The 26,510-nt window shown below is 43.1% G+C and overlaps 1 protein-coding gene across 1 annotated transcript in view; it reads right to left on the bottom strand.

Annotated features, from left to right (window-relative positions):
• Nucleotides 1–26,510, bottom strand: part of HTT (huntingtin) — a 182,077-nt gene that overhangs the window by 87,222 nt on the left and 68,345 nt on the right. Inside the window, exons 31-33 of the mRNA XM_042469645.1 lie at nucleotides 25,194–25,271; nucleotides 22,482–22,705; nucleotides 21,130–21,208 (exon numbers count right to left, since the gene is read on the bottom strand). Of these exons, the coding sequence (XP_042325579.1) occupies nucleotides 21,130–21,208; nucleotides 22,482–22,705; nucleotides 25,194–25,271 (381 nt within the window). The remainder of the gene's footprint in view (nucleotides 1–21,129; nucleotides 21,209–22,481; nucleotides 22,706–25,193; nucleotides 25,272–26,510) is intronic.

Below are 26,510 nucleotides of genomic sequence, written 5' to 3' on the forward strand. Positions count from 1 at the left end.
ACACCCATATCTATATACTACACTAATACTTCCTCTACTATTTTTTTTCCCCCCCCCCCCCCCCCCCCAAAAAAAAATATGTTTAACCTGTTCAACTTGGCTTTAAGCAAAACATGTCTCCCACCTTTGTTACCTTAAGTATTCTTTACAAGCATAATTGAAAACTGAACTTGTCACACCATCACGGTAACCCATGTTGGATATTACAGTGTCCCGCCTCCTTTGGATATTACAACACACACACTGACCACAAAGTTTTGTCAACAAAGACTTCACATCAATCTTAAGGAAGTAGAACTGGGTCCTACAAAGATTATCTAGAAATGCCTTCTGCTCAGTTAGTCTCAGGAATTGCTTTATATCTTTTTTATGCTGAGATACATTAACATGCTTGAAAAAATGTTGAAGTGTGCCTTAAGGCCATTTGTTTTGTTGTTGTGGCCTTTCAAGTGTTTCCAATTTATGGTGACCCTAAGGGCAATCCTAGCGGGCAGTTTTTTCTAGGCAAGATTTGTCAGAGAGGTTTGGCCATTGCCTTCGCCAGAGGCTGAGAGTATGAAATGTAATATGTAAATAGGTAAAGTACCTGGTTGACATGAGAGGAACCTGATTGTTAGGTCTAATATTTTCAAAGGACTAGCTTTTTTTTCTGCTTTAACTATGTCCCTTGTGTCCCATCTGATTTTACTTACCGTTCTGCCCTCCACCCGCGTAAAAGAAAAAGCGCATAGGCTTGACCCCAATTACAGTAGGGGGCTCATTTCGCAGCAGCGTGGGTGGCGGCGGCAATGTGTGCCCCTGTGTGTGCCCACCACTTCTTCCGTATGCTGAAAGCAGCGCATATAATGTGCCCATGTTGATGCGGGCGTACTGTAGTTGTGGAAATGCATGACTGGAAAATTTGTTCAGTACATGCGCCATGGTGCCCCTGAGCATGCCCTCTTTTCTCATCCTATCAGAAGGGCTACTTTTTGTCATATGGAGTGGGTTTGAGGTTTATGTGGGCAGTTGTGTAAGACTTTAAAAGTAGTTTCTGAGATTTTTCAGAGGGAAGATCAAATATTGCATACGTATGTTCACACAGACCCCACCATCAAGTATTGGCATACAATGGGCAGATCTTATATGAGGAAAAGGCATCCTCACTCCAGTCCATTAGACTCCAGAATTTCCAATTTTTTTAAAAAGCTGATTATAGGCATTAATAATTACACGTTGGCCATGCAAAGGAGTCACCTAATGCTTCCAGTAGTGAACTCATAATTAATAGGGCAAATTACCCTGTATCATTGTCACATGAATGCCACGGCGGCTTTATGAAATCTAAATGTTCCCTCTCTAATAAGAGGAAAGAAAGGTGTCAAAGATATCATCCTGTTGGGAGATTGGGAAGCTGCCTGTCCATTTCCTTTTAAAAAGATGAACTAATATTGCTAATTTATATGACATTTACCTCATTTCAGAATTGGTTTGCTATCTTCTTAGTTACTGAAGACCTTGTTTGGCACAAATGTGGCTTCACATATGATTTGCTTGTCCCTCAAACCAAGCAGATCTCAAGGCAGCCAGCGCTTAGGTGTCTTCAATCTGAGGCCTGGACCTTTATCATTATTGCTTCAAGGGGCTCCTTATAACATTTCACTCAGCACTTGCTGATTGCCAGTTTAAGAAGAGGATGCAGGCTGAACAGAACATGATACTTCGGGTAAGAATGACTTTTATCCTTTTTAGAGTTAAACAGACCAGTATTCAGTATGAATTTCAGTAAGGCCTTTGACAGGTTTTCCCTGACATTCTTTCAAATAAGCTTGTAAAATGTGGGCTAGACAAGGTAACTGTTAAATGGATGTAGGTAAATTGGTTGACTGGCTGAACCCAAAGGATGCTCACATGGCTTTCTTTTCATCCGGAAAGAAGTAACCAGTGGTCTGCCCTGGGCTCAGTGAGTTAAACATCCTTTAGCAATGACTTGGAAGACAAGAATTGGGGGAATACTTATCAAATTTGCAGATGATCAAATTAGGAGGAATAGCAATATCCAGAGGACAGGGTCAAAAGATGATGATATGATGATGATGATGATGATGGATGGATTATAAGTTTTTATTTATATCTTCCGCTCTCCCATGGGATAGAGCGGGATCACAACATAGTTAAAAAACAGTTACAGTATTCCAACCTTAGTTACCAGACAAGTAAAAACCACAGCTAAAAACATAAAACATCAAGTGTAAGACATCAAACATGTCAATCATTGCGGGGTCAGATGCTCTCGTTGTCGTTCTTGGTCTTAATAGGAGGTCAAGAGGGGATGCGTGGGGAAAGAGCTCTGTCTTTACTGCTGCTTGAAAATTTTCCAAGATGTGACAGCGAATCACGGTGGGAGTCCGTTCCATAGTCTGGGGCAGCTATACGGAATCTCTTGGGGACGTGGAAACTTGTCTGATGCTGATATCTCTAACAAGTTTTCTTTCCCACTTGTTCTAAGAGTGTGGGGCAATTGTAAGAGGGAGATGCATTCCTGTAAGTAACCTGGGCCCAACCATGTAGGGCTTTAAGGTGATAACAACACCTTGTACTGTCCCGGAAGCTAATGGGGAGCCAGTGTAAGATATTTCGATAGGTGTTATATGGTCAATGACTTGAATAGAACTAGAAAGCTGGGCCAAAGCTAGAAAATGAACTGCAGCGCAGAGAAATGTAAAGGTACTGCACTTAGGGTGGAAAATGAAATGCACAGATATAGGATGGGCAACACCTGCCTAATGAGACTACACGTGAAAGGGATCAAGGAGTCCAAGTAAGACCTCAAGATGATACATTTTAGATTTTGCAATAAACCAGTGGTGGCTGTATTTACCCCATATCTAATACATTTGATTCACACATCGTTGAGTTACGATAGGATACTATAAAATAATCTGGCAATTGGTAACATTGTAGTATTGTGTGTTTTTTTGCTGGTTTGGAATATATTGCAGGAAAGTTTTCTTCACAACTTAAACCTGGCATGAACAGTGCAGTGAAGCATCGTGGGGGGCCCCCCCCCCCGTTTGAAAACCAGGTATAGACAAAAATACATTTCTTAAATTGGTAATTGTATTTTTATTAAAATCTGATAAATAAATAATGTGATAATAAATAAAAAATCTTAGCACATCTGTCTGGATTTAGCTGAAGGACTGAGAATCCTTGTGCTTGCTCTGTACTTGCTACGGAGAAACCAGATGGTTTTCATCCATTTGTATGCCCTCCCATGCATAGAGCTGACTGGATGAAAAAATTACAGTTGAAGGGGTTCCCCAACGGTGCTGACCCATTGTATCCTTTGATGGAAGAGAAGACGTAAAAATCGGATGTGGGAGGGAAAGAAGTAGGGGTGAAATAGGGGTTTTTCTTGACGGAAAGAGAAGGCTTTAAATTGGATTGGAAAACTTTTTGGCGCGCTTGCGCGCACACACACACATGCACACAACTCTTCTCGAGGCAAGACATGGAAGAGCGACGCATCCGGCGGTGCTTGTTTTTGGACCTTTCGAAGCATATTAGTGTATTGACACATATATAAGTCCATCCCAGGATATTACGGTCATTTTGGGGCGTAATTTCCTCAAATTATAGTCGAGTATATACAGTAACTCATATGCTAATCACCTTTTTAGCCAGGGGGTCTTTGACGTGGGCGTGGTGTGGAGAACACAGGTAGTTTAGAATGTGAGAACAGCTAAGTGGGAGTGAAGCTAGAAAAGCTGGTGGTACTCCCAGTAGCGGTTAAAATAGAAAGTTGGATCCATTGTGGTTAGGTTAGTGTGTTAGGGTGTGGCCATTGTACCCTGTGGGGGATAGCAGCTGAGGAGTTGAGGAGACTGCTGTGAGGCGCAGGTTAGAAAGGGGTTAGTTAACTCTGCTAGGGCTAGAGGAGTCCAGAGCTAAAGTGAATATATCCTGCAGGATGTATGCATCCTAGGAGGTGGGGGAGATGTAGTAAAGTCATCTGGAGACAAATGAAGTAACAGTGACAACTAAGTAGCTGTTGGTATAACAAATAACCAAGAAGAGTTAAGAGACACAGAGGCCTAGAATAAAGGTTTCTCTGAGAACTAAGGGGCCTGAACAGACAGGCCAAATAAATTTTCCTTCAGGTCAACTGTGGAGGTATGCTGTTTAAATGATGCATGCATCACTAAGATGCCTGGAAGCCACCACTAATCAAAGGCGAAGGACTGGAGCACAGCTTTGGACACAGCGTCTTGCCTCTTAAGATGTGTGCATTTAAACAGCATACCGCCAAATTGACTGAAGCAGCTTTATGTTGGCCTCTCTGTTCGGGCCCTAAGTTTTATAAGGTGAAAATTTTATAAAGGTCAAATGAAAGAACTGTTTTTAATTTGTAATCTATGGAAAAGTTATATACCTATCAAGCTGAATAATATCCTAGAAGAAGAGACTTTATTCTTCGTGTCCTCTGCGAATCATACAAATGGGTTGTACTGCGACCTGCGCAGTGCCCTTCGGAAACTTCGGGAATCACTAGGCAAAGTACTCTTTGCAACATGTTGAAACTTTTGGCGGTACTCCGCCCATCCCTTATAAAGCCCTCCCCTGCCTCCCGCTCTTTCCCGCAGGTCCTTTTTTCCGCCGCGTTAGCTTCTTAGGGACTTCGCTGTGAAATCTCAGTTTTTGGAAGCACGTTTTTTGACCTCGGACCGTTATTTGACCACTCTTTGGTTTGCCGGTAGTGACCATTGGCTTGGACTTCTGACTGTGTTTTTTGCTCGCTCCTTCTTGATTTGGCATCTTCCCGGACGGCAAATGGACTCGACTGTCGGACTACGAGTTGTGGAGTGGACCATGCATCAGTTCCCTTTAAGAAAGTTCCTGTTTGCGGGGGTAAAGATTTCGCCATCAAGACCCCACTTGGCGTGGCCGTCCTTTGTTTGGGCGAGGCGCATGTTCCTGCATCCTGTGCCTTGTGCAAACTTTACCCCTCAGGCCAGAAGACAAGGGAGACTAGATTAAAGGCAGCTATTTACACGAAGGTTTTTCACCGCGGGCGCTATGTTTCCTACAGCTTCCTTACACGCCCGCAAACCCGTTCTGACCTTGGCCGAGAACTCCGCGCCAAACTTGTTCCCGCCGAGCCCTGGTGGGCTGGAGATGTGGCGCGCCACGCTCGTCATCCTTTCCTCGAGCCTCCTCTGGATGCCTGGACACCGAGGCCCAGTTGGAAGGCGCACCTCGAGCCGCCAAGAAGGGAGAAACAGGAGAAGCGCCAAGAAGAGTTTCAAAGGAGAGCCACGCCCACAAGGGTTCTGCCTCGAAATCCTCTGTCCCATCAGGCCTCTACGCCACAGGCCTTAAAATCTCCAGACCCAGCCAAGGCGACATGCAACCGGCCGCTGGCGCATGCAGCGTCAAAGAATCCCGTGCGAGGTCCCCGGACGGAGGACAATCGGCCGCCAAGGCACCAACGTTCTGAGAAACGGGATACGGAAAAAAAACCCCCACGGGTTCCATGGCATAAGGGAGACCCCCCCGAGAGCCATCGGATGCCGATCGGAGACCTTCGGATTCTCGCTCCGGCGGCTAAGAGCTCTCGGACCCCCGAGACTGTAGACACTCGTCCCGGGCAACGAAGCACTCCCAACCGGTCCGCGGCCCCTCTCGACATTCCTCAGGCCTACGGGGACATCATTATGGACCGTTCCGAGCCGGCATCACCTGCCAGCCCGAGAGAAGGACAGGAGATCCCCCACACCGATGCCCACTTAGATGGTTACGTGCCTTGTGCATCGTGCCGCCTCGCATCTCCTCCCGTCCCTCCGAGGCCGACTATTTCTCCGATGAGGTGACTGACACCTACTACATGGCTGTTCCCCCGCGACTCATCAATCCCATTCGGGCCGCCTGCTGAGAGAGCCTAGACCACGGGCATCCTCCCAGGCCCTCCGCGCGGCGACAGTTCCGCCTAGCCGCGTTCGGTGGGCCACCGATCTGGAGGTTCGTTGAATCGGGAGTTCAAGACAGAGACATCCTCTCAGGCTCACTATCATCCTGAGACGACCTCGGGTCCTCTTCTAAAGACAAATATCGGCCGTCGAATCAGGAGTTTTGCCAGCCGGGTGGCAGTGTCCCCCCTCGGACTACGTACGCACATTTTGCCGACACGTGATTAAGATGGGGACTCTCTTGATATCCAATTCGCCCAGGCAGAAGATGAGGCTCGGATCCAATCGGAGGATATCATGGCAAGCTCCCACTCACCTGCCATTCCATATGCTCCCTTCATTGGGAAGCTAGCCAGACGTTCGTGGGCAGCCCCAGCATCGACAAGCTGCTAGTAACAGGAAGATTGAAGCCCGGTACAGAGTGGCTCTGCGCCCGACTGGCTGCTTGAACTCCGCGCCAGAATTCAGCCATCGTGGAGGGTGTCCGCAGCGCGCCCGCCACTCCTAAAGCTTCCTTGATGCCAGCGGACAGAGAGGCGAAGAAAGAGACGCCCTCGTCTAAAAAGGCCTATTTTTCTCTCTCGGCCCTGGGGATAGAAGTAGCCAATTTAGCAACCCCCGTGTCTGGGCGCATCATACAATGGCTCATGGAGAAGATCTCCCCTCTCTTCCGGACCTTCCCGACGACTCCCAGGCATCCTCCTCCGAGTCGAGACGAAGCTCATTCAATTGGCACTGGATCAATCACATCGCAAGACATTCTCTGACTGTGCCGCGAAATCCATGTCCAGAAGCCATCGCCTTGCGGAGGCTCAATGGTTTGAGGTCCTCCGATTTGAAGCCAGAATGCCGCTCCACAATCAAGGACATGTCCTTCGTGAAGACGGCCTCTTCCCCGGAAACGGATGAGAATTGAATTTCAAGTATAGGATGAGGACCCGCAGCCAGAAACACGTTTGTTGTCCTCTCCCCAGGCTTTCTTCCCGTAAGCGATTTACAGGCATCCGTCAGTGGTATGGCCAGGGCCAGAGACCCATCGCAGGCCGCCCGTTCCAGCGTCAGGACCATCCAGACAGCGTTATCCCTACCATCCTCTTCTTCTTCGGGACGTCGTTCTGGCTCCAAGTACAAAAAGGCTACAGGAGGCGGATGCCCGAACAAACAAAAGAGAACTGAGGGGGACGCCGCGTCTCGTCACCCCTTCCTCTCTGTCTTCCTAGATAGACTGAGGCCATTGTCCCACCGCCTGGGCCTCGATCTCCACCGATTCTTGGGCACTTACATCGTCCGTAGGGGTTACGCCCTTGAATTCGAAGAACTCCCACAAACTGGAGTTTCCTTTCCACCCTCCCCTTCGTACACCCTCTCGACGAAGTAATGCACCCCTCTTACAAAAAGGTGCTAGTTCAGCACCGATAGACTCCATGGACTTTCCTAGATGTTTCGTCTCTCGCTATTGTTACAGACCCAAGGCCGATGGGGCCATCAGGCCCATACTAGACCTTAAGAGCCCTTAAACGTCCTATCTTCCTCCTACAGGCGTTTTCGTATGGTAAGCTTGCTTCTATCTTGCCTTTATTAGACCAGGCCCTGTGGTTTGCAACGAGCGACCTAAAGGACCCTACGTCCACGTCAGCATCCCGCGAGAGTCACCACAGGTTTCTTAGGCCTTTGCCGTCGGGACCGACGCCTACAAGTACCAACGTCACTCCCCTTCGGTCTGTCCAACAAGCCATCGAGTTTCACCAAGTGCATGGCACCTGTAGTTCCCATCGACATCCGGGGCATCAGAGTCGTCCCGTACCTAGACGACTGGCTGAATTGTGGCGCCATCGGACCAAGAGCTCAGCCGCACATTGCCGAAACCTTAGAGCTTCCTACAAAGTCTGGGGACGGGTTGTATACCTCGAGAATTCTCAACTACTGCCCTACCCAGGCGCATAGGTTCGTCGGCTCGACCCTCGCTCAGACACTTGTGTCGCTACTTGCCCTCCGACCGTTTCCGAACCCTTGCCCCGAGCCAGTCGGCAGATGTGTCGCCAAGAAGAGTCGTGCCAGGGACTCCAGGTGCCCGAGGGCATATGGCCGTCAACAACCTTCTAACACCGTGGCAAGGCGCCGGTCCGACATCGCCAGTTCCTGGTTCCTTTCCGTCTTTGACCCAAGGCAGACCACCCGTCCGTCATCTCACGATCCCGAGCCAGTTTTTGCCCGCTCCCTCCGCTGGTGGCTCGACCCCGGAACGTTTCGCCGGCAAGTGCCTTTTTCACACACCCGCCGGAGGTTGTGTTGCCACCGACGCATCAGGGGCGGATGGGAGCCCACACCACAGACTGTGGGCCAAAGGCCAGTGGTCCCAGGACGAAAGGAGGCGGCACATCAATGCCACAAGAGCTGTTGGCGGTACAGAAGGCTCTAAGGGTCTTCGATTCCTCCCTATCCAACAAGGTTGTTCAGCTCAGGACGGACAACACCACCGGCATGTTTACGGAACAAGCCCGGGAGGGAACCAGATCTCGCACACTCTCGACTCCACTTGAGGTCTGGGATTGGTGCATAGACCGAACTCATCTACTCCAGGCGTGCACCTCCGGGTATCCCGAACGACCTGGCGGACCTCTCAGCAGGTCTCTGTCTCAATGCCACGAGTGGAGACTCCACCCCGACACGGTCTCGCCTCTTCAGTCGGTTGGGAACCCCACAAATAGACTTGTTCGCGACTTCCACACACCCATGTCCCCATTTCTGCGCCCGACGCCGACGAACAAGCTCGGGGACCTTTTCGGTTCCTCATGTCGGGGTTTAATGCCTGTACGCGTTTCCGCCCCTTCCCGCTGATCACCAGGACAGTTCCCCCTCCAAGATGACCATCGGATGGGCCCACGGATGCCACCTGATCACTCCATGGTGGCCGGGACAACCTTGGTTCCCCTCCGCCTCCACCTCTCCCGGGCCAACTTCCCCCGGATCGAGCAAGAACCGGATCTCCTCACGGGTTTATCCCCCAAGAGGTGGGGTTCGAACACCGAACATCGACACCCTTCCCCTGGTAAGCGGGGAGGATCCATCCCCTAGCACGGCTACCGTCCCCCGTATGGCAAGTTCATTCTGGCTGCCCAAAAGCAGCTCTCAGAAGTCCCTAGGCTTTGAAATGGAACAGGTTTTCACCATGGGGGGGGGTTTTTGGTGGGGGGGGGGGGGGGGGGGGGTTGGGTTGGGGGGGGGGGGGGGGGGTGGGGGGGGGGTTGGGTTTGTGGTGGGGGGGGGGGGGTTTGGGGGGGGGGGGGGTGTTGTTTTTTTGGGGGGTTTATGTGGGGGGGGGTGGGGGTGGGGGGGGTTTACCTAGCCAGCAGACACTGTCTCCATCCCAAGTCACGAAACGGTGGTCCTGGACTTTTTGATGTCTTGATCGACTCAGGCCTTTCTCTCACCTCGTAAGTGTGTACTTTTCGCCAGCTGTTTCGTCTTTTCAGTTTAATATGGGAAGCCTCATTTTCAAGGAACCCGTGGTGGAAGGGCTTCCGCAGGGATTCAGTAACCTTCCAATCCGAAGGGCATCCCTACCACCCCCGGCCTGGAGCCTTGATCGGTGCTACGACAGTACAGTCCAACCGGTCGAACCCGTGGACACCACGGACCATCAGACTGCTAACTTGGAAAAACAGTTTTTCTCTGGTGGCCATGACCGCGGCCCGCCCGTGCGGCGAGCGCTGGCCTTGCGTCGAGACCACCATACCTCAAATTTTCACCTGGACGGTAGTTTCTTAGAACAGACATTACTTTCGTGCCCAAAGTTGTTTCTGGTGCCCATGTGCCAGGACAATTGGGCTCCCGACTCGGGCCCCAGAAAACCCGACACCGAGCCGAGCGAGCCCCTCACACCTTAGATGTTCGTAGAGCCCTGGCCCTCTACCTCAACAGGACGCAGAGACTCTAGCGCTCCGAAAGACGTTCCAGTGCTTATTCGGAGTCCAAAAAGGACGCCTGTGTCGCTCAGAGACTCTCTAAGGGTATCTAACACTATTTGTTTAATCTTATGAAGCTTCTTGGGTAAACCCGTTGCCAGCTAGGGATCGGTCTCACACTACCAGGGCAGTTTGGCCAGCATATTCTGCCTTTTGTCAGGTGTGCCCCTTGGATGACATCTGGCAGGCTGGCAGTGTGGTCCAACCTATATTTTTATTTTAATATTTATACTAGTTAAGAACGGTCTTAAGGGGGGGAGGGATAAAAGTGGGTTTTTTAATTGTCATATGTTATATTTTTACTGTTGTTAACCCCCGGATTTGTTGGCCAGAGGCGGTAGAAATATTATTATATTATTATTATTATTATTAGGATTATTATGATGAGTACCTTCATCCAAGCACTACAGTTGGGACATCCAGGGCCAGAAGGGATGCAGCCTTTGGAGGGCGGTTTGTTTGTTGTCCCCTGGGGGTGCACTTGACTATGGTCTGGGGTGCACATGTTGTTTTTCCCTTTTTGCATCATTCTACAAACAAGATGTGTATCAAATTTTCCTGGGCTCAAGAAACTAGGGGTTGAGTTCATGAAGCTTTGTTTGGTTGCTTAGCTGAACCTTATGGTGATTAATAGTAACAACACCAATTAGACCACGCTGTTGGGTCCCCCCTTTCTCTTGCTTAGTGGTAGTAACATAGTGTTGGAGACAAGTTTATGACACTCCTCCACCATTGACCCTTAGCTTGCTAGCTCCAACCCATGTGTATTATTCCAATAGACCACGAAGAAAAAAGGACAGGGTTGCTTACCTGTCAACGGTATTTCTTCGAGTGGTCATCTGGCGAATACATACAAATCCCACAGCCCTACTCCCCGCAGTGGGCCTGCTCTTTATTGGCCTCACCTTCATCGCCTATTTGGCGGCAAAAATTGCGAACGTGGGGAAGAGCGGGAAGGCAGGGGCTTTTAATAAGGGATGTGTCGGAGACTAAACACGCCAAAAAATTTCAAAACATGTGGTGCAAAGAGTAACTTTGACTCAGTGGAGTTCCAGAAGTTTTCCGAAGGCACTGCAGCAGAGCGCAGTATACAACCCATTTGTAATGTATTCGCAATGACACAACTCCGAAGAAATAACCGGTTACAGGTAAGGCAACCTGTCTACCGTATTCCAGCCTTGCTTGTAAAGTAAAATCTCTTGCTTTTGTTTCACAATAGTTGCCTAAGTTGTACATACAGAAAATATCAATAACACATTAACATAAATAAAATGCTACCAAAGGGGAAAAGAGAACCTTTTATTAATTTATGACACTTCAGAATAATGGTGATAGTGGCCAAGCAGTGGCATTGTAAAATAAGTCCACTTGTGTTGGCATCTGAGAGTTTTGCCTTGTCACATACTGATAGAGACAACGTGAAATAGTAAATTGTTAGGTTTTCGACATCTTGGTGTGGCAAGCGTGGGATCAAATAAGGAAGGAATCACTCGGTTCTGAGTGAGAGTCTCTCTCCGCCGCCACGTTACAGCTGCTCACTGAGAAGAATAAGTTTGTAATGGTGTGTTTTTAATTGATTTGCTTTTAAATGGCTTTTTAAAATTTCAAGGTTTATAAACTCCAGACGTTGTATAATAAGTGTCTTAAGCAATAACTTTTTTGTGGTTTTTTTATAACTGCATCTTTTCAGTTACTCTTGTGGAATTCCCACTATGTGGAATAATACTACTTCGTTTGTAGTCTCTTTGAATATACACAAATAGGTTTGCAACTTGTGCAGAATCCCTCTTCATGACATCCTAAAAGCTCATTAGTCCTTAGTTGTCAAACCCCACTGTCATCTCCTCAACAGGTCTTGTCTAAGTGTGCCGTCATACAAACCTTCTCAATTCCTTTTTTCGTGTCCCACTAAGTAGCTTTTTTAGTAACACTCTCCCTAGAGCAGTCAGATCCTCAAAGCTGTAGGTCGTCAAACCCCTTGTCGGTGGGCAAAGGGGAGGTCAGCGAATGTGCCTTTTCACAAGTGTCGTCCTAAGACCATCAGAAAACACATATTTCTGATGTGTCCTTAGGTAACCAAGACACCACAAGTTCTAATGGTTGGGGGGTCCCCACGTACAATGAGGAAACTGTATTATAGAATAGTCGGTGGCATTAGGAAGGGTTGAAAAACCACTGTCCTAGAGGCAAAGTTCTCATCCAGTAATAATATAATATATAATAAAAAATTATTATTTTGTTTCCCTGCCTCTCCCAAGGTATCAAAGCGGCGGTTTACAGACTAACTAAAATCAGATGCATACAAATGCAAATACAGTACATTATAAAAAACACAAAATGGTACATCATAAACAAACATCATTGAAATACGAACAATCCACACAGCAATCCAACATCCGTGTGAAGTAGTCAACTCGTAGGGGTCTGCCGTGTATCAGAAATGCTCCAGCTACCCAAATGTGAAACATTACATGGGGTAAGGAAAGGATTTGGCCTGTTATAAAACTTCCAAAGCTCAGTCTGTGTTTTTGGTGCTGCAACTTTGCAATTCTCCACAAGAATAAAGAAATCTTAGAGATTGGGGTCAGTATTGTCACAATTAAAAGCCGATGATCCGATGATGATGAGGATTATGATGATGAATGATGATGATGTGATAGGAGGTGATGATGATGATACTGATATATGGGCAGTGATCACACCCATTTGGCTCCATAGACAACAGTTTTGCCTTTCAAATTGGAAATCCCAGTATAATTATGTGTTTGGCTTTCTTTCTCATAGAAGATTATTCATAATCACATTCGTTTGTTTGAGCCATGTTGGTCATCAAAGCTTTAAAGCAGTACACTACCCACAACATCTGTACAATTGGCAGAGACAAAGTTTTTAGATCTTCTTGCCCCAACTCTTCAGTTTTCGGGTTAATTACGATGCCTTCTTGGATTCTGAGCTAGGTGAGTCCCTTAAGTTTTCCCTGTTACAGAGTGGTACAAAAAGTAGCTGCATATATTTTATAATGTTGTTAATAAACAATAAACTTGTCTTTTTATTGGAAAGTACACAATATTATATTTATCTTCTGAGAAACCTTGATTCCTAGAGTGAAACAAAAACCCTGAAGGGCCCTTATGTTTGTAATATCTATTATTATTATGAGTATTATTATGCGTATTATTAGCCTATTATTAAACTTTCTAATCGGACCTGTAGGTTATACACAGTTTCAATCGTTAATTGTCTTGTCAATCTTGCTTCATTCCAGTAAGGTCATTCCCGAAACCTATACAGAGTAATGTGGCCCATAGATAGCAGATGGGATCTAAGCATATGTGTCTTCCAACCAAAAGGAAGAACTATACCCTGCCCACTCAGTTTTCTGGAAGAGGCTTCATGAAGCTGATAACCATTGTGTTTATAAAAAAGAAAGATGCGTTCAACTTTCTTTCCCACCTTTCCCAACACAGTAAGTCCAGAAGGTTCATAGGAGAGTCTGTGATTATTTTTTGTGGGAAGTTGCCTTTGGTCTAACTAGAATTAAGTTTACACTCTGTTAGTATTTATTTATATATTGAACTTTCTGCCCAGACAAATGGCAAGCCCACTGGCCTAATGGAAAGTGCTGTTCTTTCTTTTTGCTGTCCTTCCAATGAAAGAGGCTGATGTAGTGCTCTCTTCTGATCAGTTTTAAGTTCTTCCGAGAGGCCTTGCAGCAGCTCTTGACCAGAAGTGATTTTGCTTTTGCTCCTCCCCATGTGACCCTAAGTGCCTTGTAGTTTTATTTGTGTTTTATAAATCTAGAAATTTAGGTTAATAAATAGACCGCCCAACACCTGAGTCAAACTTATATCCTCGGTTCAGTGGTAAAGTACTGGGTATTTTAACATCGTGATGTGTAATGTGCAAGAATGAAATAGAATATTGAAAGGCAAGAGTTAAATCTGCCCTGGAAAGCACTGATCCCCTTCTTCCCCTCATCATCCATCCAGCCTTTAGTAGGTTTGTCACAATAGTTATGCACTGCTAGGAATCTTTGAGTATTCTTGTGGCGTTTGTTTTTTCCATTTACTTCAGCCTATATATTCTCCATTACATGCCCCTAAAGTTTTAACTTCGACTTATGCACAAGTCCCTAATTAGAATTCCACACAATGGTTTGAACCCACCAAACTTGTCCTCGACGTATATATAGAGTCGACTTAAATAAATAAATAACAAGCTTGCATTTATGCCCCCTTCTGTTGTCAAGGACATCGAAGGCGGCGTATCAGTTAAAAATCACATATGCGTAACATACAAGTAACCCATTAGGTCCCTCCTTCACACCTTAAACATCACATTAAAACAAATAACAATTTAAAACGTATACAGTTAAAACTAATCAAAGAGGGTTGGAATGGGATTTCATAAAGTTCATAAGATGTTTGGATTTTTAAGTATGTGTTAAGTTCCTAATTATGTTTTCAGTTTCTATAATGCCATTTTACATTTGTATAGTCAAGATAGGTAATCTTCATACTTGTCCCTTATATATCAATATTCACAACTAAATAAAATTTGTTACGAAACTTAATACTTAAGAACTGACAGTTATAATGTCCCCCCTTCCTATAATACCTTTTCCACGACTACGCAACAACCTTATTTGTTTGAAGAGGGATGGAGATGTAAAGGAAAAAGATTACATGCTCACAGTTCGTAATATATTTATAATCAGTTGCTTATAATGGTATAACCATGAAATTCATTCCCTCAGTTTATATTCTTTTTATCTCTGATCTATTATATTAAAACATTATCTTGAATGCATAACACTGAGAGTTGCCCCCAATTTCTTACTAGAACAATTATGTCTTGCCAGTCAACCTCATGCTTAGTCAGTGTTTTTATCATTACAATGCTGTTAATTTATCCAGTTACTTCATCATAGAACCATTTAACCAGTCCTCACCAATGGTGTTCTATCTTATTTCCATTTGGGGCATAGACAAATCAAGCGTTGTAAAACAAGTACAGTCCCCCTCTGTTTTTGTGGGGGATTTGTTCCAGACACCCCACCCCACAAAATGAAAAAACCGCCAATATTCAAGCCCCATTGGCTTGAATGGCAGTGACACACCCCGTTTTATTCCCCTCCATTCACCGCTCACACAATAAGCGAGGGACATGTATCCCAAATCCACAAAAAACAGAGGGGCGGCTAATAACAAAACTCCATATCTCCTGTTCTGTATATTTGCATTCACATGTGTAGTATATTCAGTAAATACATTCAGGTGGTTATTAGAAAATTTACATTCAACATCTTTGTTATAAATGTATGAATTTTAGCCCAGTTTTTCTTTATATTTTCTAACATTTCCCATCACCAATCTTAGACATTTTCCCACACATGGGTTGTAATCTTTCTCCTCTTCTCCACTTCAAGGCTCATCTACTGGTTGATACATTTTAGTCACTATTTTGTTGGTCCTTTCGGCCATAGTGCTGTATGTTGAGTTCAGCCTTCCTTCAAATTTATGACAAAAACTTGCTGAAAGAATAGAATAGTTCCTCTCCTTTGTGAGTATCAATGTTCAACAAGCATTTCCTTGAAAATTTAGGAATGATTTGAAGGCAAAAACATACACATCAAATTCATGCTGTTATTTATTTTTTTTAATTCAATTTGTAAAGAATACCATTTGGCTAGCTGCTGTTTTACATTCTCTTGAAATCTATTTCTCCTCTGGTGTGTTGCTTCCAGTTCTGTCAGATACCTATTCCATTCTCAGGATTTGTGCTCCTATCAGTGACTATTAAGCCCTATAGGTTTCAGGTCCAGGTATTCTTCCTTGCAAACCTGCCTGTTTTTTTGAGATCTATTGTGGAGGCCCTTTCTTTGTTCACACAGAAGAGAACATCCAGTTGGAATATGGGAGAAGGCCTTCTTAATGGCTCCCCCCTGACTCTAGAACTTTTTTTCCAGAGATTAGACTGGCCTCTCCTATCTCTTTTAGGAACCAGTTGAAGAAGACTTCTGTTTGATGGTCTGCTAAGGTCATTGTTTATGGGAAGGTAAAGTCTCCTAGTGCAATGTGCTTGATTTTCTAGTTGTTATTTTGTTGTGCTTTCCTGTAAGTATGTTGTGGTTTATCAGATTTAATTTTTAAGTTTTAATCATTTTTAATTCTGTATTTTATGAATTTATAACTGTTTATTTTAATATTTTCTAAGCCACTTTGATTCCCGAACTGGAAAAAAGCAGGATAACAACTGAATAAATGTTTTTTTTTTGTTTGTTTTATAGGTCTTCATTGGATTTGTTCTAAAGCAGTTTGAATACATTGAAGTGGGACAGTTCAGGTACCAAATTCAATACACTCTCTTCAAAATGTCTGAGTTCAGTTAAATAAATGGGGCTGAACCCAAATTGTGCCCTTTTGTAAATGCTTCATGCGCCAAATTCTGTTTGCCTTCCAGCCTCAGTGATTGACTTTACGTCTTGAAAAGTATGCAGAAGTATTTGAAATAGGAAGAGGATTTCAGAATAACTGGGCCAGCTGTTTTGTTTGCTTACTTTGCTCAGTAGTTGCATAACAACTGTTATTTAGAGATGCAGCAGTCTAGAAATTCAGAATGCAAAGCGATTTTGTAGTAGCTTTGAAACAAATAAGCAAAAGAAGTTGTAGCATAAGCTTTCATAACATGGGTCTACTTCCTCAAATGCAAGTTTGCTAGACAGGCAGATCAGCCCAGTGACCTCTCCCCATGCAAAGGAAGGATATACAACTTAGTAGTCACATCTGAATATATAGTATGTTTTCTGTCACTTTACAACCATGATTCTTGATCAAGTGGAGACAACACAGTTAGAGAGGGGAAAATGTACCAGAGGGAAAAACAAAACAAAATGAATGTTGGGTGAAAAGCTTCTGAAAAATTTAAGAAATATATTGGTTTTTTTTTTCTCCCAGGGGGGTCACTCTCTTATGGAAGAGATTTTCTTCTAGAAAATATATACTTAGCTCCATGACTTTTACAGATGAAAATTTAGTGCAGCTGTAAGAACAACAACAAAAAAGTACTCATTTTACTTGACAGTTTGTCTGTGTCTGGAAGATAACAGGAGTGGTTCTCATTTGAGCCCATTTAATATTTTTTCATAGGTTAAAAATTCTTATGAAACCAGTCAGACAGGCATTCAACACAGCGCTCTTGTCATTTAATTGCTTTTGTGTTAACAGTGCTTTTTTTCTTTCCTCTAAAAATTTTATTTTAGAATGCTATTTCTCATGTATGCAGTAAAATAAAATTTCAAGGCAGGTGATTTCTTACTGTTTCCAAACAAAGCATCTTATGTTCTGGTTCATTACATCTTTAGAAGGACTTGGAGGAAAAAATTAGGGGAATACTTATCAAATTTACAGATGACACCAATTAGGAGGAATAGCTAATACTCCAGAGGACAGGATCAAATTCAAATGACCTGAATAGACTAGAAAGCGGGCCACAGCTAACAAAATGAACTTCAACAGGGAGAAATGTAAGGTACTGCACTTAGGGCGAAAAAATGAAATGCATAGATATAGGATGGGGGACACCTGGCTTAAGGAGACAACATGTGAAAGGGATCTAGGAGTCCAAGTAGACCACAAGTTGAACATGAGTCAACAGTGCGATGCGGCAGCTAACAAGGCCAATGGGATTTAGGCTGCATCAATAGAAGTATAGTGTCGTAATCAAGGGAAGTAATAGTGCCACTATATTCTGCTCTGGTCAGGCCCCACCTGGAATATTGTGTCCAGTTCTGGGCGCCACAATCAAAAAGGACATTGAGAAACTGGAGCATGTCCAAAGGAGGGCAACTAAAATGGTGAAGGGTCTGGAAACCTTGCCATGAGGAACGCCTTAGGGAGCTGGGGATTTTTAGCCTGAGAAAAAAGGTCGACAGTGGAAACAAACTCCCTCGGAGTGTAGTGGAGTCTCCCCCTTGGAGGTCTTCAAACGGAGGCTGGATGGCCATCTGTCGGGATGCTTTGATTTGGATTTCCTGCATGGCAGGGGGTTGGACTGGATGGCCCTTGTGGTCTCTTCGGCTTAATTGTGACAATACTGACCCATCTCCTAAGATTTTCTTATTTGTGGAGAATTGCCAAAGTGCAGCACCAAAACAGACTGAGCTTTGGAAGTTCTATACAGGCCAAATCCTTTCTTTACCCATGTAATGTTTCACATTTGGGTAACTGGAGCATTTCTGATACACGGCAGACCCTACGAGTGACCTATCACAGGATGTTGGATGCTGTTGGATTGTTGTATTTTACTGATGTTTGTATAGATGTACCATTTTGTGTTTTTATAGTGTACTGTATTGCATTGTATGTATTGATTTTAGTAGTCTGTAATCCCGCTTTGATCCTTGGGAGAGGCGGGGAAACACAAATAAATTTTTATTATATATTATATTATTATTATGAGACTTCTGCCTCTAGGACAGTGGTTTTCAACCTTCCTAATGCCACAACTCTTTAATACAGTTCCTCATGTCTGGTGACCCTCCAACCATAGAATTGTGGTGTCTTGGTTCCTAAGACCATCAGAAATATGTGTTTTCTGATGGTCTTAGGCGACCTTGTGAAAGGGCCATTTGCCGCAAGGGGTTGCGACCTACAGCTTGAGAACTGCTGCTCTAGGAGAGTGTTCCTAAAGAAGCTACTAGTGGGACAGAAAAAAGGAATTGAGAAGGTTTGTCTGAGGCACACTTAGATAAGAATGTTGAGGAGCTGACAGTGGGGTTTGCACTAAGGACTACTGAACTTTAGAATGTCATGAAGAGGGATTCTGCACAAGTGCGCAAACCTATTTGTGTATATTCAAAGAGACTACAAAGAAGAGTATATTCCACATAGTGGGGATGGATAAACAGACTGACAGTTTGAATTCATATTCAACTGAAAACTGAAAACAAGAGTAACTGAAAAGATACAGATAAAATCACAAAAAGTTATTGCTAAGACATTATTATACAAAGTATGGAGTTTTAAAAATTGAATTAAAATCCATTTAAAAGCAAATCAATAAAACACACCATTCAAACTTCTTCCTCAGTGAGCAGCTGTAACGTGGCGGCGGAGAAACTCTCACTCAGAACCAGGTGATTCCTTCCTTATCTGATCCCACCGCTGCCACCAAGATGTAGAAACCTCAATTACTATTTTACTGTCTGCTATCAATTATGTGACAAGGCAAACTCTACCTCACTACTTTTCTCAGATGCCAACACAATGGATATTTTAAATCCCACTGCTTGGCCACTATCCCACCATTATCTGAACTGTCCTAAATAATAAAAGGTCTTTTCCCCTTTGGTAGCGTTTTATTTATGTTAATGTGTATGATATTTTCTGTAAGTACACTTCAGGCAACTACTTGTTGAAACAAAGCAAGAGATTTTATTTACAAGCAAGGCTGAATACAGTATCTTTCTTCTAGGACAGGGGTAGGCAACCTGTGGCCCGTGGGCCGGATGCGGCCCGGCGAAGCCTTGGGACTGGCCCCAGCCTGGTCCTGCTACTGATTGCCGCTGGGGCCTTTGGGGGGCAATTGTCTATAGAAGCCTCAGAAACATGCATTTATATTAACATTTTTTTAAAAATCAGCAAATTTTTTTGCGTGTCCTCCATTTTTTTAAAAAAAAAGTGTCTTCCATTTGAAAATTTTGTCCTACATTTGTCCTGGTTTATTTATATATTTAATTTTTTTAAAAAAAAAAATTTAATTATTTATTTTTTGGCTTCGGCCCCCCAGTTGTCTGAGGGACAGCAACCCAGCCCCCGGCTCAAAAAGGTTGCCTACCCCTGTTCTAGGATATTATTCAAGCTTGATACGGTATATAACTTGTTTCAATAGATACAAAGTAAACAGTTTCTTTCATTTGACTTTATAAATGTTACCTTATAAACTTAGGGCCCGAACAGAGAGGCCAAAATAAAGCTGCTTCAGGTCACTTTGGAGGTATGCTGTTTAAATGACACACATCTTAAGAGGCAAGAAGCTGTGCCAAAGCTGTGCTCCAGTCCTTAGGATTAGTGTGTGGCTTCCAGCCTCTTAGGATGCATGCATCATTTAAACAGCATACCTCCAAAGTGACCTGAAGGAGCTTTATTTTGGCCTGTCTGTTCAGGCCCTTAGTTCTCAGAGAACCTTTATCTAGCCTCTGTGTCTCTTAACTCTTCTGGTTATCTGTTATACCAACAGCTACTTAATGGTCTAATGTTTACTTCATCTGTTCTCCAGATGACTTTAATAATCTCCTCCACCTCCTAGTGATGAATACATCCTGCAGGATATATTCACTTTAGCTCTGGACTCCTCTAGTCCCTAGCATAGTTAACTAAACCCCTTCTAACTGCGCCTCACAGCAGTCTCCCTCAACCTCCTCAGCTGCTATCCCCACAGGGTACAATGACACACCTAACACAACTAACCCTAACACATGGATCCAACTTTCTATTTGTACCCGCTACTGGGAGCACTACCCAGCTTTTCTAGCTTCATTCCCAATAGCTGTTCTCAACATTCTAAACTACCTGTGTTCTCCACACCAGCCCACTGTCAAAGACTCACCTGGATAAAAAGGTCTTTGCCTGCTGATTAGCATATGAGTTACTGTATATACTCGACTATAATTTGAGAAATTTACGCCCCAAAATTGACTGTAATATCCTGGATGGACTTATATATGTGTCAATACACTAATACTGCTTCGAAAGGTCCTGAAACAAGCACCGCCGTGATGCGCTGCTCTTCCCCACTTGTCTTGCCTCGAGAAAGGAGTTTGTGTGAATGTGTGTGTGTGCGCAAGCGCGCACAAAAGGTTTTCCCAATCCAATTTTAAAGCCTTCTCTTCCCGTCAAAGAAAAACCCTATTTAACCCTACTTCTTTCCCTTCCCAATCCGATTTTAAAGTCTTCTCTTCCCATCAAAGAACTACAATGGGTCAGCACAGTGGGGGAAATCCCCTCTCAACTGTAAGTTTGCATCAGTTCAGCTCTATGAATGGGAGGGAATACAAATGGATGAAAACCATCTGGTTTCTCAGTAGCAAGTACAGTAGCAAGCACAAGGATTATCAGTCCTCAGCTAAATCCAGACAGATGTGCTAAAGATTTTTTTATTTATCACATTTTAATAAAATACAAGTACCAATTTAAGAAGTGTATTTTTGTCTATACCTTGTCAGCACGATGCTTCACTGCACTTGTCATGCCAGTTTTAAGTTGTGAAGAAACTTTCTGCAATATATCAAACCAGCTAAAAAAAACACAAATACTACATGTTACCAATGCCAGATTATTTTATAGTATCTATAGTAACTCAAAGATAGTGTGAACAAATGTATTAGGATATGGGGTTAATCTCAGCCATCTTGATAGCCACCACTGGTTTTATTGCAAAATCTAAAATGTATCATCTTGAGGTCTACTTGGACTCCTTGATCCCTTTCACGTGTGGTCTCATTCAGCCAGGTGTCGCCCATCCTAGATCTGGGCATTTCATTTTTCCACCCTAAGTGCAGTACCTTACATTTCTCTGGGCTGAAGTTCATTTTGTTAGCTTTGGCTCAGCTTTCTAGTCTATTCAAGTCATTGACCATATAACACCTATCTTGAAAGATCTACACTGGCTCCTAATTAGCTTCCGGGCACAGTACAACGTGTTGGTTATCACCTTTAAAGCCCTACAAGGCTTGGGCCCAGGTTACTTACAGGAATGCATCTCCCTATACAATCTGCCCCACACTCTTAGAACAAGTGGGAAGAACTTGTTAGAGATATCAGCATCCAGACAAGTTTCCACTTCCCAAAGAGCATTCAGTATAGCTGCCCCTAGACTATGGAACAGACTCCCAACGGATTCGCCTTGTCACATCTTTGGAAATTTTCAAGAAGGCAGTAAAGACAGAGCTCTTTCACCACGCATACCCTCTTGACCTCCAATTAAGACCATAGGAACGAAACGAGAGCATCTGACCCCGCAAACTGATTGACGATGTTTGATGTCTTACACTTGATGTTTTATGTTTTTAGCTGTGGTTTTTAATTGTGCGGTAACTAATGTTGGAATACTGTAACTGTTTTTTAACTCTGTTGTGATCCCGCCTCGATCCATTGGGAGAGGCGGGAAGATATAAATAAAAACTATCATCATCATCATCATCATCATCATCATTTTGACCCTGTCCTCTGGAGTATTACCTATTCCTCCTAATTTGGTATCATCTGCAAATTTGATAAGTATGCCCCCAATTCTGTCTTCCAAGTCATTGATAAAGATGTTGAACTTCACTGAGCCCAGGACAGACCACTGGTCACTTCTTTCCAAGATGAAAAGAAGCCATTGTTGAGCACCCTTTGGGTTCAGCCAGTCAACCAATTACTAATCCATTTAACAGTTACCTTGTCTAGCCCACATTTTACAAGCTTATTTGAAAGAATGTCATGGGAAACCTTGTCAAAGGCCTTACTGAAATCAATACTGAATACTGGTCTGTTTAAACTAATAAAAGGATAAAAGTCATTCTTACCCAGAAGTATCATGTTCTGGTTCAGCCTGCATCATATTTCTTAAACTGGCATCAGCAAGTGCCTGAGTGAAATGTGTATAAGGAGCCATGAAGCAATAATGATAAAGTCCAGGCCTCAGATTTGAAGAACCTAAGCGCTGGGCTTTGCCTTGAGATCTGCTTGGGTTTGAGGACAAGCAATCATATTGTGAAGCCAAATTTGTGCCAAACAATGTCTTCAGTAACTAAGGAAAGATAGAAAACCAATTCTGAAATGAGGTAAATTCATATAAATTAGCAATATTGGTTCATTTTTTTAAAGAAATGACAGGCAGCTTCCCAATCTACCAACAGGATGATTATCTTTTGACACCTTTCTTTCCTCTTATTAGATAAAAACATAAAGCAGCAGTGGCATTAATGTGACAATGATACAGGGTATATTTGCCCTTATTAATTATGAGTTCATTACTGAGAATTAGGTGACATCCTTTGCATGGCAAAGTGTAATTATTTAATGCCTATAATAAGCTTTTTAAAAATCTGGAAATTCTGGAGTCTAATGGACTGGAGTGAGATGCCTTTCCTCATATAAGATCTGCCCCTTGTAGCCAATAAGTGATGGTGGTGTGTCTGTGTGAACATACGTATGCAATATTTGCATCTTTCCCTCTGAAAAATCTCAGAACTACTGTACTTTTCAAGTCTTACACAACTGCCCACATAACTCAAACCACTCAATATGAAAAAAGTAGCCATTCATGATAGGATGAGAAAAGAGGGCATGCTTCAGGAGCAACGTGGAGCATGTTACTGAACAAATTTCAGTAATGCATTTCCACAACTACAGTACGCCCACATCATACATGGGCACATTATATGCTGCTTTCAGCATACGGAAGAAGTGGCTGGGCACACACAGGGCACACATGCCGCCGCCACCCCACGCTGCTGTGAACATGAGCCCCATTACTTGTAATGGGGCTCAAGCATATGCGCTTTTTCTTTTACGCGGGGGGAAGGCAGAACGGTAAGTAAAATCAGATGGGACACAAGGGACATAGTTAAAGCAGAAAAAAAGCTAGCTCCTTCTGAAAATATTAGACCTAACAATCAGGTTCCTCTCATGTCAACAAGGTACTTTACATATTTACATATTACATTTTCATACTCTCAGCCTCTGGAGAAGGCAATGGCAAACCTTCTCTGAACAAATCTTGCCTAGAAAACTGCACGATAGGATTGCCTTAGGGTCACCATAAATTGGAAACAACTTGAAAGCACACAACAACAAACAAATGGCCTTAAGGCACACCTTAACATTTTTCAAGCAATGTTAATGTATATCAGCATAAAAAAGATATAAAGAAATCCTGAGACTAACTGAGAAGAAGGCATTTCTAGCATAATCTTTTGTAGACCCCAGTCTACTTCATAAGATTGAGTGAAGTCTTTGTGACAAAAATGTGTGTGTGTGTGTGTGTGTGTGTGTGTATAATATCCAAAGGAGGCGGGAACTGTAATATCCAACATGGGTACAGTGATGGTGTGACAAATTCAGTTTCAATTATGCTTGTAAAGAATACTTAATGTAACAAAGGTGGGAGACATGTTTTGCTTAAAGCCAAGTTGAACAGGTTAAACATATGAATAGTAGAGGAAGTTATTAGTGTAGTATATAGATATGGGTGTAGAAGTAACAAAGAATAATAATATTGGAATTTCAGTCTCAGGGTTCTGGTATCTCTCTTTCTCTCAGTACCTCTGCTTTTCAGATGCTTCACAAAAAGTCTTTCAATTTATCTATATTTGAATTGATAATCTTATTACTGTATTATTATTTATTAGTCTTTGTATTTATGAAATAATGTCTTATATGGTCCTCTAGCCCACCTCCAAATATTTTTGTGTTATTCTGTTATTCTCTAGATTATTAAATTGTTCTCTCTCCTCCTCCTCTATTTCCATTGTCACTCCAACCTGCTCAGTCTTTTTAATTAATTATTTTTTTCTTGAGCTGCTTCTTAAACTCTTCTCACATTAACTCACTCTTTTATTCCACCTTTTAGAAATGTTTCCTTCCTTTCTTTTCCCTCGGACCACTTTCACTCACTGATCAACTGTCCATTCTCCATTCTCTCAATTATATATGCAGGATTTAATGCAAGGAAGATCAGGCAACCCAGCACTGAGATGAATGTCTAATTTTAGATCTAAATAATCAGTAGCTTCTTTTTTTTCTTCAGTTAAAAGTTAGTGGTGGGGCTGGTGCCACCCCCTCTCTGGGCAGCTGCACAAAACACGGTGGTGGTAGCTCTTTCAACCCCACAGCTCCATCCATGATTGTTTTTAAACTGTAAACTTTGAGCAGTCACCTGGACTGTATTTATATAATTTTCTAATTCTTGTACTTGAATGTAAAAGCCACAAGAGACAGTTCCTTTAGTTCACTAAACCAGAGGAATGGCTCTCTTTATAAGCTGCTTCAGTGAAAAATGAAGAAAGAAAAGTGCTTAGGTTCATAGGAAGAAGGTCTGCAACTGACTAGGAAAGACCGTGTGACTGGCCCCACACATGTACTTATAGAATTTTAAATGTTACAGGAACACTACTGAATGAATTCGCTGAAATAGTCTTGTAATGAGTAAAGAGCACTTTGAACAAAAATCAGCTTTACTGGAAAGAAAAGTAAATAAATAAAAAGATGAAAGAAAAACAAAATGTTTTTATCACCTGCTGTACACATAAGGTTGCCATCATTGGTTCTCTGGTGAAACAGGATTTTAGATAACCCAAAATTTCTTCCACAAACTAAAAACAGAAACACAATTGTCACTTAACCACAAGGGGCCATTTAACCAAACTTGTTATACGTACACTCCTATACAAACACACACACACACACACACACCAATCATAAGATATCAGGTATCAGAATAGTAATATGCACATCACTAGCAGAGGGGTTATTAATATAAGTATTTACAAATTAACTAATTGCAGTATGTATGTATCCTGTGAGAAATAAAGTGATAATACTGTAAAGAATTATTTTAAAGATTTCTTTAAAAAACAAGAATGGGCATCTTCAGAAGATTCTGTCACTCAGGAGGCACAGTGGGCTGCATCCCCCACCACACTGCTAAATCTGAACTGCAATTACACTGCCAACTTTTGGCAACAAACTGAGAAAATCTCTTTTAAAGAAAATATTTCCTGCTTGATTTAAAGGCTTTTAGCAGTTTGCAATGAAATGCGGAATGTCAAGGAAATGTAAAAATGCCCAAAATAGGCTGCATGGGCTGTTTGTTGCTCACTTTGGCTTTAAAATTATGTATTTTTAAAGGTATAATGGCAACATATCCAAAAACTATAGGTGTAAGTCTGACAGATTAAGCAGTGTTTTTTTCACCTTCACATTGACCCATCCAATAGTAATTCCTAATACAGTTGCCCCTCCGTTTTTGCGAGCGATCTGTTCCAGACTCCCCCACAAAAACGAAAAATCACCAATATTCAAGCCCCAATGGCTTGAATGGCAGTAGGTGCCCCATTTTGTCCCCCTCCGTTTGCCACTTGCAAACAGGTGAAGGACGCAAACTCCAAAACCATGAAAATGGAGGGGCGACTGTACAACTCTTTTCCCAAGTGTCAGTACTGATTTGTCACAAAGCACACAGGGGTACTTCTAGAAAATGTGAGTGCAAAGTCATGAGTCCAAGCTCACTATGCAGGCCCTTCGTCCAGACCCAAATGAAAGCAGCTTACAAATACTTTTATCCAATCAAAATTAATGTGGTACCAGTGCACAAGCAAAACTGAATCCTGATCAAAATTCTTGCCCCATGTACTGTATGGCACACTTTCTGCATGCATGGGAGTCTCCAACTAACTTATCGCCCTAAACAGCATGATGTGCTTCTTAATTAACCATATTCAAAAGCAGGAGACTCTTGTGCTTCACCCAGGGTGCCCAGATGTCCCAACCACAAAGGAGGACAAGGAACCACAAAATGTAGGATATTAACAAATAAAAACTAAAAACACTAA

The sequence above is a fragment of the Sceloporus undulatus genome, chromosome 5 (genome assembly GCF_019175285.1).
Source record: "Sceloporus undulatus isolate JIND9_A2432 ecotype Alabama chromosome 5, SceUnd_v1.1, whole genome shotgun sequence".
In the NCBI taxonomy this organism is placed as follows: domain Eukaryota; kingdom Metazoa; phylum Chordata; class Lepidosauria; order Squamata; family Phrynosomatidae; genus Sceloporus; species Sceloporus undulatus.